This window comes from Stigmatopora argus, chromosome 13, assembly GCF_051989625.1.
Source record: "Stigmatopora argus isolate UIUO_Sarg chromosome 13, RoL_Sarg_1.0, whole genome shotgun sequence".
Lineage (NCBI taxonomy): Eukaryota > Metazoa > Chordata > Actinopteri > Syngnathiformes > Syngnathidae > Stigmatopora > Stigmatopora argus.
The window spans coordinates 14,591,742-14,604,419 of NC_135399.1; the positions used below are offsets into that span (position 1 = coordinate 14,591,742).

At 43.1% G+C, this 12,678-nt stretch overlaps 2 protein-coding genes across 9 annotated transcripts in view; one reads left to right on the forward strand and one right to left on the reverse strand.

Moving 5' to 3' along the window:
- lmo7a (LIM domain 7a) overlaps positions 1–6,789 on the forward strand; it is a 36,067-nt gene extending 29,278 nt beyond the window's left edge. For 4 of the 7 annotated variants that reach the window (XM_077616493.1, XM_077616491.1, XM_077616495.1 and 1 more), the window contains 13 exons: positions 559–731; positions 808–865; positions 955–1,011; positions 1,650–1,675; positions 1,752–1,859; positions 1,926–2,012; positions 2,755–3,371; positions 3,617–3,657; positions 3,738–3,915; positions 3,998–4,297; positions 5,067–5,175; positions 5,265–5,367; positions 6,264–6,789. In XM_077616493.1, coding sequence (XP_077472619.1) covers positions 559–731; positions 808–865; positions 955–1,011; positions 1,650–1,675; positions 1,752–1,859; positions 1,926–2,012; positions 2,755–3,371; positions 3,617–3,657; positions 3,738–3,915; positions 3,998–4,297; positions 5,067–5,175; positions 5,265–5,367; positions 6,264–6,286 — 1,880 coding nt within the window. In that variant the 3' untranslated portion in view covers positions 6,287–6,789. The remainder of the gene's footprint in view (positions 1–558; positions 732–807; positions 866–954; positions 1,012–1,649; positions 1,676–1,751; positions 1,860–1,925; positions 2,013–2,754; positions 3,372–3,616; positions 3,658–3,737; positions 3,916–3,997; positions 4,298–5,066; positions 5,176–5,264; positions 5,368–6,263) is intronic. The other 3 variants (XM_077616496.1, XM_077616497.1, XM_077616498.1) reach the window with 3 other exon arrangements.
- Positions 6,790–6,944: 155 nt separating this feature from the next.
- Positions 6,945–11,709, reverse strand: LOC144086583 (uncharacterized). Of its 2 annotated transcripts, XM_077616503.1 has the most exons (7): positions 11,621–11,709; positions 11,346–11,425; positions 10,707–10,878; positions 10,536–10,607; positions 10,298–10,352; positions 8,669–8,828; positions 6,945–7,304 (listed from the first exon to the last, which is right to left on the reverse strand). In XM_077616503.1, exons 3-7 carry the CDS (start codon positions 10,827–10,829, stop codon positions 7,115–7,117), a joined length of 600 nt encoding a protein of 199 aa, XP_077472629.1. In that variant the 5' UTR covers positions 10,830–10,878; positions 11,346–11,425; positions 11,621–11,709; the 3' UTR covers positions 6,945–7,114. The 2 variants fall into 2 exon arrangements, with proteins under 2 accessions (XP_077472629.1, XP_077472627.1); XM_077616501.1 differs by lacking the exons at positions 11,346–11,425; positions 11,621–11,709 and having other exon boundaries at positions 10,707–11,316.
- Positions 11,710–12,678: the final 969 nt, after the last annotated feature.

Genomic DNA, 12,678 nt, shown 5'->3' on the forward strand with positions numbered 1-12,678 from the left:
TTATATGCGCACAAATTAGACTCGAAACGCCGAAATAAACGGTGAAAAAACTCACTCACTTGTGCCTGCCATTGCTCGCTCGGGGTGCCGTTATCTTACCTAGGGATGACAAACCAGACCGCTACACACACTTCCTGGTTGTACTGCTCACGTGAATTCCTTTTTGAATTTGTCTACGTGCAGGCGACACACTTTAGGAATGTGCAATCCAACAATAGATTTTTTGCAGTATCTCAGAAATACCACGTGCGATGTTTGTTCCGTTCAAAGTAACACATTTGCACTGCTTTTTAAAACCATGTATATGGAGGTGAAAATTGTGAATCAGGGGGCGTCTTGTACGAGAAAAATGGTAAAATTCAACGATGTTAAGTCAATTTTAATATGCGAAAATATCTTGTCTTCATGGCTGAGGAAGGTGGTTTCTCTGTCCCGTCCCCTCTGCTGCTTTCTTCCCTCTGAACAATTCCTCGGCCTTTGGCTTCCTGGTCCACGTTGATACACACGCCTCCTCTGAAAAAATCCATTTCAAACAAACGCTATATTGTCTGCGCGCAGACTGGGGCAGAGATCCATCTTCCCCGCCATTTAAAGGCCATAAGATCATCAATCTGACCAGTACAGGTCATCCCATACTTGTAGGTTTCCCTGAGACGGCCAACGTCGCCAACACACTGGATTTCACCTCTATGGCGGACGATTCCGCCAAGACCGCCACCCGCTCGGTCGTGGTAAGCGCACCGCCAAATCCTAACGACTATTCCTTTTTAAGATTGTTATTTTTATTAACGTAAGACCTTTGCACAGGACGTGGCTTCCAACGGCGTCGATGGTGGTTACCCCAAAGTGTCCTTGACCGCTAAAGGTACAAAAAAATTATGGTGACATCCACTATTAGTCATAAATGATGTTTGACCATATGATTAAACCACATTTCTATCATGTCCTGTGTAGAATCAGAGCCCATTTCTATGATAAACTTAAAACGGAGGTCAGAGTTTTTTGAAAAAGGTAACAAAGCATGTTTCTAAAAAGTTTATTTTTCTTCTTGGGTTAAGGTTTGCGTCTCGTGAAATCATTTCTCACAATTGGGGTGAATTGCTTTGCATGCTTTTCTGATCAGTTAAAAAAGATGTTCTGTGTGGGGTGTTTTTTGCAATTGCAAGGGTCTAAGAGGTCATAGGTCAATGTGCTGGTAAAGAGAACTTTGACCTCAAATCTACTTCATTTGTTGTTTTGGGACACGTGAACGTTACAGATTTTACAAATTGAATAGAAATGTCCAAATAGTTTCTTCTTATTTTACATTGAGTATCTACTAAAAAGTAATATATCTCCATGAAACCCAATTCATCTTAAAATTCATTCAAAATCAACCCTTAAATTCAAAGGTAAAAAAAGCAAAAATGTCTTAATGGATAATGTGACCGCTCCAGCAAAAAAAATGACAACACAAACCCTTTTTGTTGTTGTAATTTTTTTTCCATCTGAATTTTTCTTACCATGCCACCACGCACACCAAAACATTCTCAGCATGTCCAACTTTCATCACTTTCTTCTCTGCTTGCTGATAGCGTGTTTATGCCACCCAATACCCTCCTTATGCATGAAACAATTATTAACTGTCATTTTGTCTTTTTTTCCCCAAGGAGGATCCGATTCTACCATGCCGGAAGTAAGTCTGCTTTAGTATTATCCTTCAGTACGTTAGCAGCGAGAGGGTTAACGTAGCATTTCCCTTCTTTCCTCAGATAGCCGTTCCACCCCTCACGGCATCGTCGACTCGCTGGGCTTGGGATCCGGAAGAGGAGCGCAAGAGGCAGGAGAAGTGGCAGAAGGAGCAGGAGCGCCAATTACAGGTACATTTTCCCAAAAAAGACATTGAATGAATTGAGGTGTCAAAGTGTCATTTTGATATCAAATAGGAGAAATATAAGCGCGACCAGGAGAAGCTGCAGGAGGAGTGGACTAAGGCCCAGCAGGAGATCTCCAGCAGTGCTTCACAATTTGAGGTACCAATCTTTTGAAACTTCTCCAATGCAAAATAACTATAGTCACGCAATTGGTTACTCAATTTTTTGGTTGCCAGCCAAGTGCAGCAGGGCACAGTCACACGAACAACCAATCACTCGTAGATAGGGACTATTTAGCGTTCAATCAGCTTAACTATGTTTTTGCGAGGAATCAAGAGTACCCGGAGAAAACCCACGCAATCCCGGGGAGAATGTGCGAACTCTGCCTGGGATTGAATCCTTGATCTCAGAACTGTGAGCCTAAAGCGCTAACCACTCGTCCACTGGACTGGCGAAATCCTTAATCTATAATCCTTATAAAGTGTGATTTATGGGTGTGTGAGTGTGTGTGTATGTTAAGATTCTCTCGCTACGTTTGTCCAAACCGTTCAACATAGAGAGTTGAATTTTTTTATGGTGGCCAGAAACGGCTGTCGGATCCTACTAGATTGAATTTAGTGTGTAAACTCAATCTTTTATTTGTTAAATACCCATTTTTCAAGAGAATTTTTTAAATAGTGCAATGTCTTTTGGTTGTAACAATCTAAAATTCACTCAAACAATAACCCCAATCCCTGCCATTCAACTGTTGCTGTTGCTATGACGATAATGATAACAATATCTACACAACAAAATTTCCCCTTTTGATTTTAGATTTTATTTTATTATTATTTTTTATTGTTTTCTAATTGCCACCTCACACCAAGTCAATTCCTTTGGGGCTCTTTCTGTATTCCCGCAGCCCGCGGGCCCGACCCTGGCCTACCGGGAGCTGGAGCTGCAGCGAGAAAGGCTGGAGGAGGAGAGAAGGAGGAGGCAGGAGCAGGAGGAGCAAGATCGCCTGAAGCTGGAGGTGGAGAGAAAGCTGAGGGAGGAGGAGTTTGAGCGCCACAGGCAGGAGATGAGGCGGCGGGAGGAGGAGCTCGAGCGAGAGAAGCGGGAAGTGGAGATGAAGAGGAGGGAGCAGGAGCAAGAACTGGAGCGCCAGAGGCAGGAGATGAGGAGGAGGGAGGAGGAGCTGGAGCGCCTGAAACTGGCGGAGGAGGAGAGGAGGAAGAGGGAGGAAGAAGAGGAGAGGAGGAGGAGAAGGGAGGCGGAGGAGGAAGAGGAGAGGAGGAGGAGAAGGGAGGTGGAGGAGGAAGAGGAGAGGAGGAGGAGAAGGGAGGCGGAGGAGGAAGAGGAGAGGAGGAGGAGAAGGGAGAAGGAGGAGGAGGAGGAAGAGAGGAGGCAAAGGGAGGAGGAAGAGCTGCTCTGGCAGAGGAGGAGAGAGGCAGAAAAGGAGGAGATGAAGAGAAGAATGGCGGCCGTCGAGGAGCAGCAGTGGCATCCAGAGAAGGAGCGCGCAGTGGATGAGCAATGGTCATTTGCTAACATTAACAGAACGTAGCACTAAACATGATGGCACAAAAAAAAAAAATAATAAACTGCTTAAAACTGTGGAAGTAAAAAAGCAACGATTGAAAGTGTGCCAACAAATCATATAGAATTGTGAAAAAGTAATACTAATCAATCCAAGAATGTCAATAATGCAAATGGTTTAGCATACAAAGCAAATGTAAACATGAGGGAACTAAAGGCAATTTCTAATTGTTGTTGTTTCACAGGGCAAAGTCACTTGAAGGAGAGGAACGACTGCAGAGCAGAGGTCAGTAACCAAGTCACAATGTGGATATAGAACCAACACGAAAATTCGACGGTCCCTCCGACATCTGTCTGCTTTTCCAGGGATCGGCGACGTCACGGACGCGGCGGTGGCGTCCCACCAGCCCACGTCGCAAGCGGAACTCCAACGTCAGCAACTCCTGAGCGACATGAAGAAGAAGAATAACCTGCTGACGGACGGCAGCTGGATCCGCCAACGCTCGGCCACGGCCCCCGGCGGGGAGCCGCCGTCCACGCGCAGGTACGCGGAAAGGCTTGCGGGGGGCGCCTTGTCGCTGGTGGCTTTGGCCGGTGGTTGAAGTGGGCGCGGGCGGGCTTTGCAGGGGTGGCTCCTGGGAAGGCCCGGATTACCCCTTCCGCTCCTGGCGTTCGTCTTGGACCCCCGCCGGCGACTCCTTTATCCCCAACTTTTCCCGGCCTCACTCCGCCCTCTCTGGGAGCTCTTCCTTTTACGACGGCCGGCCACCGGGGGCGCTCTCCGGCTCCAGCGCCAGCACCTTGGCCCCGTCTTTGCGGGGCCCGGCGGCGGGAAGCGCGCCCTGGTCGCGGCAGTCGTTCGCCCCTTCTTCGCTCCCCGCCACCGCCTCTTCTGACGCAGGCGCTCGGCAGCAGCAGTACAACAGGTAAAGCAACTGGCTTTTTCTGGTCGAAGGGTCTTCTGAATGTAAGTCATGGCTGACGCTGCAACATTTTTCGGTCATTTCACTTTATTTCGGGCTATCTGCAGTTTATTTTAAGTTTTTTAACTGCACATTTTGTTTCCACTTTGGACTTTTCTTGTAAAGGTCAAACAATATATGCACTTTTTCCCCCAAGATCCAGCCGTTTTAATACAATAACACTTCTGTTTACTGTTTTGAGTGGTGAACTTTCTTATAAAACTCGACAAATGTAATATTTAAGGCAACGATGTAAACATTTTTCAAGATCGGCCGATATAATACAATAACTCTATATTTGTGTCGTAAAAAGTAGCAGTAGAAAATTGTAACTTCTAAAATATACATATGCGGTATTCCAATTGCTTTTCATAATCAAAGTGCTTTTTAAAAAAGTATATTGTCTTACAAAACCAGCGTTTAGAATTTTTTATTTATTTTTTAATCTGCATCAGCCTTTGAAAAACATTCTTCCTTCCCATTAAGACAAGAAAGCAATCAGTCAAATTCTGTGTTTTTATTTTCCAGGCTAAAATTGTGTTCATTTTAAGGCATGGAGCAAAAATAAGAAAAAAATGGACTTGAATGGTGCCACATTAACATTTGACAAAATCGAACATAATTGACATTTTGTAAATCGTCTCTTCTCGTCAAAACGTCGCCACTTTGTCGCCGAATGTGTTCTGAAGGAACTCCTCCGTCCGCCGTCCAAGCTGAATGTTGTCTGACGCAGGTCGGTGAGCGGGAAAAAAGTGTGCACGTTGTGCGGAGCGGCGCTGGGGAAGGGAGCGGCCATGATCATCGAGTCCCTCGGCCTCTGTTATCATTTAACTTGTTTCAAGGTGAGATTCACACTTGGTTTTATTTGAAATATTTCACATTTAGAAAACGTTAATGTATTTTTTCCCCTTTTCTTTGTGTCGCTCGCCAGTGCATCGACTGCAAGACGGCCCTGGGGGGATCGGAAGCTGGCGCCGAGGTCCGAATCCGAAATAAACAGCTCTACTGTAACACCTGCTACATGCAATTCAAAAGTAAGAAAAACACTTTAAAGTACAATAGGTATCTACATTTTTAATAATATGAATACGATCATGCTAATCAATGACATGGTCGTGTTTTAAGAAAAAAAGCCTTACTATACTAGGTTGTTTTTTAAGAAAAAAAGCCTTACTACTATATACACTGTCTTTTTTTAAGAAAAAAAGCCTTACTATACTATGTCGTTTTTTAAGAAAAAAAGCCTTACTATACTATGTCGTTTTTTAAGAAAAAAAGCCTTACTATACTATGTCATTTAAGAAAAAAAAGCCTTACTATACTATGTCGTTTTTTAAGAAAAAAAAGCCTTACTATACTATGTTGTTTTTTAAGAAAAAAGCCCTACTATACTATGTCGTTTTTTTTTAAAGAAAAAAAGCCTTACTATACTATGTCGTTTTTTAAGAAAAAAAGCCTTACTATACTATGTCGTTTTTTAAGAAAAAAAGCCTTACTATACTATGTCGTTTTTTAAGAAAAAAAGCCTTACTATACTATGTCGTTTTTTAAGAAAAAAAGCCTTACTATACTATGTCGGTTTTTAAGAAAAAAAAGCCTTACTATACTATGTCGGTTTTTAAGAAAAAAAGCCTTACTATACAATGTCCTTTTTTAAAGAAAAAAAGGCATACTATACTATATAGTTTTTTTAATAAAAAAGCCATACTATACTATGTCGTTTTTTAAGAAAAAGGCCTTACTATACAATGTCCTTTTTTAAAGAAAAAAAGCCATACTATACTATATAGTTTTTTTAATAAAAAAGCCATACTATACTATGTCGTTTTTTTTACGGAAAAAAAGCCTTACTATACAATGTCGTTTTTTTTTTTTTTTAAGAAAAAAGCCTTACTATTTAAATTGGAATACAAATTCTCACCTCTTGCAGCTGGCCATCCCACCACCATGTAATCCTGCAGCAGATGGATGAAGAGACCACAAACGAGTGAGCGCTCTCCTCCAACTTCAGCATCTTGATTCAAGAGATTTTTAACCTTTTCGTTGTTTTTTTTTTAAGTGGGTAAGACTGGTGGATGTTTAATGTGTATGAAGTATTACACCTGCAAAAGGGGGCGCTTTCTTCTGCTGCGTACTTCTCGCTTCCAAAATACTAAAAAATAAGGAATATATTTTTTCATGAATGTAGTAGTATAAACCTCAGAGGAAAAAAAGGCTTCTTGTCCTATGTTCTGCATCAGGGGTGCTCTTTCTCTTACAATCACATCTTCCTTGTATTATTTTTGTATGACTAATAAGGCTTCTTCCTTTCTCCTTATGCCTGCAACAGGGGGAGGTAATTAACTATGATCATCATCCAGAGTGTATTTAATGAAAGCAAATATGACCCGGGTTGTGAGGAATTAATGACGCGTGACGATGACATGGAAATTTGTAAATAAAGGTATGAATGCTGATCTGGGAATTGCGCGCTGGTGCTTTTCTGATCGCTGGTGTCTGGGCGGAATCTAAATGAGGCAATTTGTCTTGCCCGTCTGATTCCGCACGCGCCATTCCACGACACTTTTGATAAGCTGTCTCCGCCAATCGTAATAATACCTTCACCGTTACATGAGATCCAATTTGCCACCGGCCTTTATTGAATATTCATAACCCTGCCGCTCTCGCTCGGGTGGCGAAAAGGTAGCAAATTGTCCTTGTCGTCGGGTAATTGAGAAGAAGACTGGAATTGAAATGAGTACCGGGGGATTCGCTTGGGAGGGGGGGGGGGGCTCTTGACTGTCAGTCTTGCGGTGGAGACCTTTCATTTTTCTTGGCTCTCTGTAGTGGAAAGTAATGTTTAAAAGTAACCATTTCCTGAAGGAGGAATGTGGAGGTCTCGGTGTACTCCTGCACTGCCATCGGAATCCACGAGTTGATCCATACTTGTTGGGGTTTGAGTTTGGGTGTAAACGCAGAAACTTCTCTGGAACTTTAAAACAGAAAAAAAAATCCTTAGTATGCATGGTCTTATTTTAAGGAGGAAAAAGTGTCACTATACATGTTCATATTTTTTTACGAAAAATGAGGCTTAGTATAGATGTTTTTTTTTTTTTAGAAAAAGAAGCCGAACTAAACATGATCATAATTTTTTAGTCAAGAGTCCTGGTCCCCTCCCGCCGAAGGCGGGAGCTTCGGCGGGAGGGGAACAACTGTCTTAGTGTTTTGTGTTTTGGTGCCCCCTCCCACCAAAGGTTTTGGTGCCCCCTCCCACCTTTGGTGGGAGGGGAACCAATATCTTTGTTTCCAGGTAGTGACTGGGATGCGAACCCAGGACCCTGGATGTCAGAGGCTAATGCTCTAACCGCTCAGCCAGCAGAGCTCACAATAATTTCAGTTAAAAAAAAGAAACTTGACATGTGTTTTGGGCACAAAACCCATGTCAATTTTTTTTTTTTAACTAAAACTATTGGGGGCTCCGCCGGCAGAGCGGTTAGAGCATCAGCCTCTGACATCCAGGGTCCTGGGTTCGCATCCCGGTCACTACCTGGAAACAAAAATCTTGGTTCCCTCCCGCCGAAGGCGGGAGGGAACCAAGTGTGTTGGTGTCCACCCCCGCCGAAGGCGGGGGTGGACACCAAGTGTGTTGGTGTCCACCCCCGCCGAAGGCGGGGGTGGACACCAAGTGTGTTGGTCCCCTCCCGCCGAAGGCGGGAGGGGACCAAGAGTCCTGGTCCCCTCCCGCCGAAGGCGGGAGGGGACCAACTGTCTTAGTGTCCCCTCCCGCCGAAGGCGGGAGGGGACCAATATGTTTTGGTGCCCCCTCCCACCAAAGGTGGGAGGGGGCACCAATATGTTTTGGTGCCCCCTCCCACCTTTGGTGGGAGGAAAGGTGGGAGGGGAACCAATATCTTTTTTCCAGGTAGTGACTGGGATGCGAACCCAGGACCCTGGATGTCAGAGGCTAATGCTCTAACCGCTCAGCCAGCAGAGCTCACAATAATTTTAGTTAAAAAAAAAAATTGACATTGGTTTTGGGCGCAAAACGCATGTCAAATTTTTTTTTTTTAACTAAAATTTTTATGTGTTCTGCTGGCTGAGCAGTTAGAGCATTAGCCTCTGACATCCAGGGTCCTGGGTTCGAACCCCGGTCACTACCTGGAAATAAAAATCTTGGTGACGAGGGACCAAGTGTCTTGACATGACTTTACCAACCAGGACATGATATTAGATGTTTTGAGTAGCATCTATAGTTTTAGCAAGAGCAAACTTTGAGATTTTTAATGAGGTTTGCCACACAAATACATACATTTAAGTAAAGGTGAGTGAGGGCTTTGTGTATATTGTGGATATCACCAGGTTAAGTGAGCAAACATAAGAGCTTCCAGCACCCGGTATTCCAAGGCAGTCTCCCATCCAAGTAGTAACCATCCACAACCTTGCTTAACCTCCAGAGTTTTTTCAGGGTAGTATGCGAGGTCAACCAAGACATGATATTTGATGTTTTGCGTTGCACCTATAATTTGAGCAAAATCAAGCATTGATCAGTGTAGTGCACATTTGACATTGAGTTTGGCTGACCAATGTACATAAGCCAATCTAAGTAAGTGTGAGTGAGGGCTTTGTGTATATTGTGGATCAAACTGCTTCTCACGAGGTTAAGTGAGCAAATATAAGAGCTTCCAGCACCCAGTATTCCAAGGCAGTCTCCCATCCAAGTAGTAACCATGCACAACCTTGCTTAACCTCCAGAGTTTTTTCAGGGTAGTATGCCAGAAGGCCAACCAGGACATGATATTGGATGTTTTGCGTAACACCTATAATTTGAGCAAAACCAAGCATTGACCTGTGTAGTGCACATTTGACATTGAGTTTGGCCAACCAATCTACATAAGCCAATCTAAGTAAGGGTGAGTGAGGGCTTTGTGGCTGTGTCTATAGGCAAAGATTTGGGCTGTCACCCACCCAAGTGGCATGGACACATCACCCCAAAAAAGCAGCTGTAGGGTCAGAGGGCCTTTTTGTGGGGAAGCATGCTGAGAATATAGCCATAGACAGGACAGTCCCCGAGGACAGAAATGCATCAAATGGTGTCCAACTAGCAGTCTAGCCCCACTTCTAAGTGTTTCTATTGACAATCTTTTCTGCCAGCACCGCTGTTACAATGGTCGTTCTCTTCCCGCAGATACTTACGTAATGTACAGACTTTTACTTAGAGCGTCATGTGCAACAGCATGGCATTAAAGTTATCGTGCCAACCAATATGTTTGACCCCATTACTTAGGCCAAGCAGTGACAGTGGAGCAGGTTTGTGAAACCTTCCTGCGTAGTCTTTGGACGAGTGTTAGAAGAGCAACTGTTGAAACCCACATCCCAGCCTTTTTCTTGACATTTTTGGTGCCAAGTCCTAATTTGTTTTGTAGTTATTGCCTTCTTTGCAAAATTTGTGAAGGCGTGCTGCAGTGTCTTGGGTGACTGAGTCCGACCGAGCATACTCTAACACGCAAAAATGCCTTTTCTTTTGAATTGAATGACACGTTACACACAAAACCTGAAACATTTCTACAAAAGCTGTGAAATTTGAGGTCATTGCAACTTTCCATCAGTTTATCTTGTTCTCTGTGTAACCTCATTGAAAATGCGCCACATTAAGAACAAAGAAATACCAACACAATATTAAATAAAGCCCACAAGTGCTTTACACCAGGGGTCTCAATCTCACTTTAGTGTTTGAGACCTGAACCTTACATAGATATGTCAAATGTTACACAGGTTGTGAAAATTTGAGGTCAGTCCAACAAAAATTGTCAAAATTATTGGCCTACGAAAATGGGTTTGTAGAAGTTTGTGTGTCCCGAATGTTCCAAGCGCTTCCTTCATGAGGAGCAATCACCTGGCTAAGCACATCAAAACTCACCAGAACAAAAAAAGCATAGTAAAGTGGCAGGTTGGATCTTTAGCGCACAAGCTAGAGTGAGCACTTACTATGCGAAAGGCAGTTGGTTCGAATCCCACATCCTCCAAGATTTTCACTCTTCAGCTGTAACAGAAATATAGTTCTCACTTTTCAGCTCAAACATAGGTGAGTGAACAATATAAAAATATAGCATGTACAACAAGCTTACAATTAGGCCCGTTTTGAAGAAAAGAAGCCTTATTATACATGGGCATTTTAAAAGAAAGCTTTACTATACATGGTCATTTTTTGAAGAGTAAGCCTTACCTTACAAGGTGTGGCCAACATTTCAAGAGCCGCTATCCGGTCTGTTTTCCTTACATTCCTCCACCAACACATCTGAATCAAATAATTGGGAATTGGTATCAAGCTTCTGGCCGGCTTGCTGATGAGTTGATCATCAGCTTTTTATAAATCACTCCAGCTCACCTTACTTACCTCACTATAAAGCAGAGGGACATCCGGGTACGCTCTGTGGCTCGCGCAATCCCGTCCAGGGGGCTCCGGATCCAGGGAACCGCAATTCGACGGAACGCTGAATGAGGCTGGACTCGGCTGCATCAAGAAAGGAAGTTCTACTCATACAATGAAGTGAACAGCATTTCTTAACCTGAAAAGATAGAAATTCCAAACGTTACACACAAAAACATGAAACCTTTTTACACAAGCTGTGAAAATCTGAGATCATCCCAACAAAAATTGTCAAAATTATTGGTTTACGAAATGGGGTCAAACATTTTGGAACACTTTGTACTCATTTCATTCGTTGACGCCGTTAGTGATCATTGACTTGGATTGGACGTCTATCACCGCCCATGGCAGCAAATGACCCAATAGTGTTGTTTTGAGTTTCAGTCTTGGGAGACTGCAATTTAAAATGCACAAATAAAAATAACAGGCGGGTCTTTTTCCGATTCAGGGTCGCATTTAAAAAGGGGAAAAAATGGAAAATCAAAGTGCCATGGTCCAGAGTTGGCTGTTAAATGAGAAAGTAGGGTGGTGGGTTGGGTTCACTTAGCTCACGAGATAGAGTGCCCGTACACCATGCAAGAGGCAGTTGGTTCGAAACCTGCTTACCACATGAAAGATAGTTGGATCAGTTCTTCTGCCAAGTTCTCACTTTTCAGCTCAAACAGGAGACCAAACAATATAAGAGCCTGCAGAAGAAACGAAGCGTTACCATACGTGAGCATTTTAAAAGAAAACTTTACTAAACATGGTCAAGCCTTACTATACAATATATACTAGGATTGTCAGATTATATATAGTTGATGTATGGCTCAGTAAAAATGTAAAACACTTGAAATACTTTTCCACACTTAAATCTAAAAATTAGTTGTGTATATTATTACCTGGTTAGCACGTTGGCCTCACAGCTCTGAGGTCCTGGGTTCAAACCCAGGTCTGTCCCGAAGTCAGCTGGTATAGGCTCCATCGCCCCCTGTGACCCTAGTGAGGATAAAGCGGTTTAGAAGATGAATGAATGAATATTATTACCTATTTAGTTGGTTTAAGTCATTGTAAATAAGTCACTTGTCAAACCTGTTAAAAACATGATCCTTGTTAGTGCTTTTTTAATATGGAACGGTTCAGTTCATTTTGGTTGATTCGGATAATGAAATTGTGGTAGACTTCACGCATTAAAAACATTCTGGGAAATTAAGAGTACAAAATGACTTAAAGGAGTGTAAAATGGCATTATCAGAACACGCGCCAAGGTCCACATGAACAGAATGACTTACTTCATTATTGACCTAATTCACTTTTTGCTATGTCAATTGTGCATGTGACCTGTTCCTGAGCGACGGTGGCCGTCATAAAGTCAATCGAGCGCATGAGAATTTAACGGCAAAATAAAAGCCCACCTGAGGTCAACCTGTAAATGCCGCACTCGCCAGGCAACCAGAGAACTTTTGTCACGTCTGGAACAAACATGCATCTACGGTAATCCCTCAAATATCGCGGTTAATCTAGACCAGACATGGCCACAATAAACGAAAAACCGCAAAGTAGGATCACCCCTATTATAACTACTTTTTTTTCATTTGGAGCAAGTGGTAGACGGGGGAGTGGCTTCCGCTTGCGAGTTTGAGCGTGGATTTTCACATTTTTATGAAAAATGTAAAAAAAAAATCCCCAGAGAAAAAAATCTGTGATGTAGTGAGGCCGCGATATTCGAGGGATTACTGTATTTCCTTCGGAATTGTTAGCTCTCCATCTCTGTGCCGCTTTGTGCAAGAATTAAGATCTTTCAAAAGAGGTTTGCATGTTCTCCCTGGGCTTGTGTGGGTTTTCTCCGGGTACTCCAGTTTCCTCCCACAACCCAAAAACATGCAGGCTTAGCTAATTGATCTATCTAAATTGCCTCTAGCTATGATTGGACACTGGTTGAACAAATTGTTTCCCACTC

Bases quoted from the DNA above. Each gene is read 5' to 3' on its own strand.
- LOC144086583 (XM_077616503.1), bottom strand. From the start codon at position 10,829: ATGCAGCCGAGTCCAGCCTCATTCAGCGTTCCGTCGAATTGCGGTTCC. The intron at 10,608-10,706 runs GTAAGTAAGGTG...TATTTGATTCAG, and splicing joins TCCCTCTGCTTTATAGTGAG to ATGTGTTGGTGGAGGAATGT. The intron at 8,829-10,297 runs GTAAGTGCTCAC...CTCAAATTATAG, and splicing joins AACCAACTGCCTTTCGCATA to GTGCAACGCAAAACATCAAA.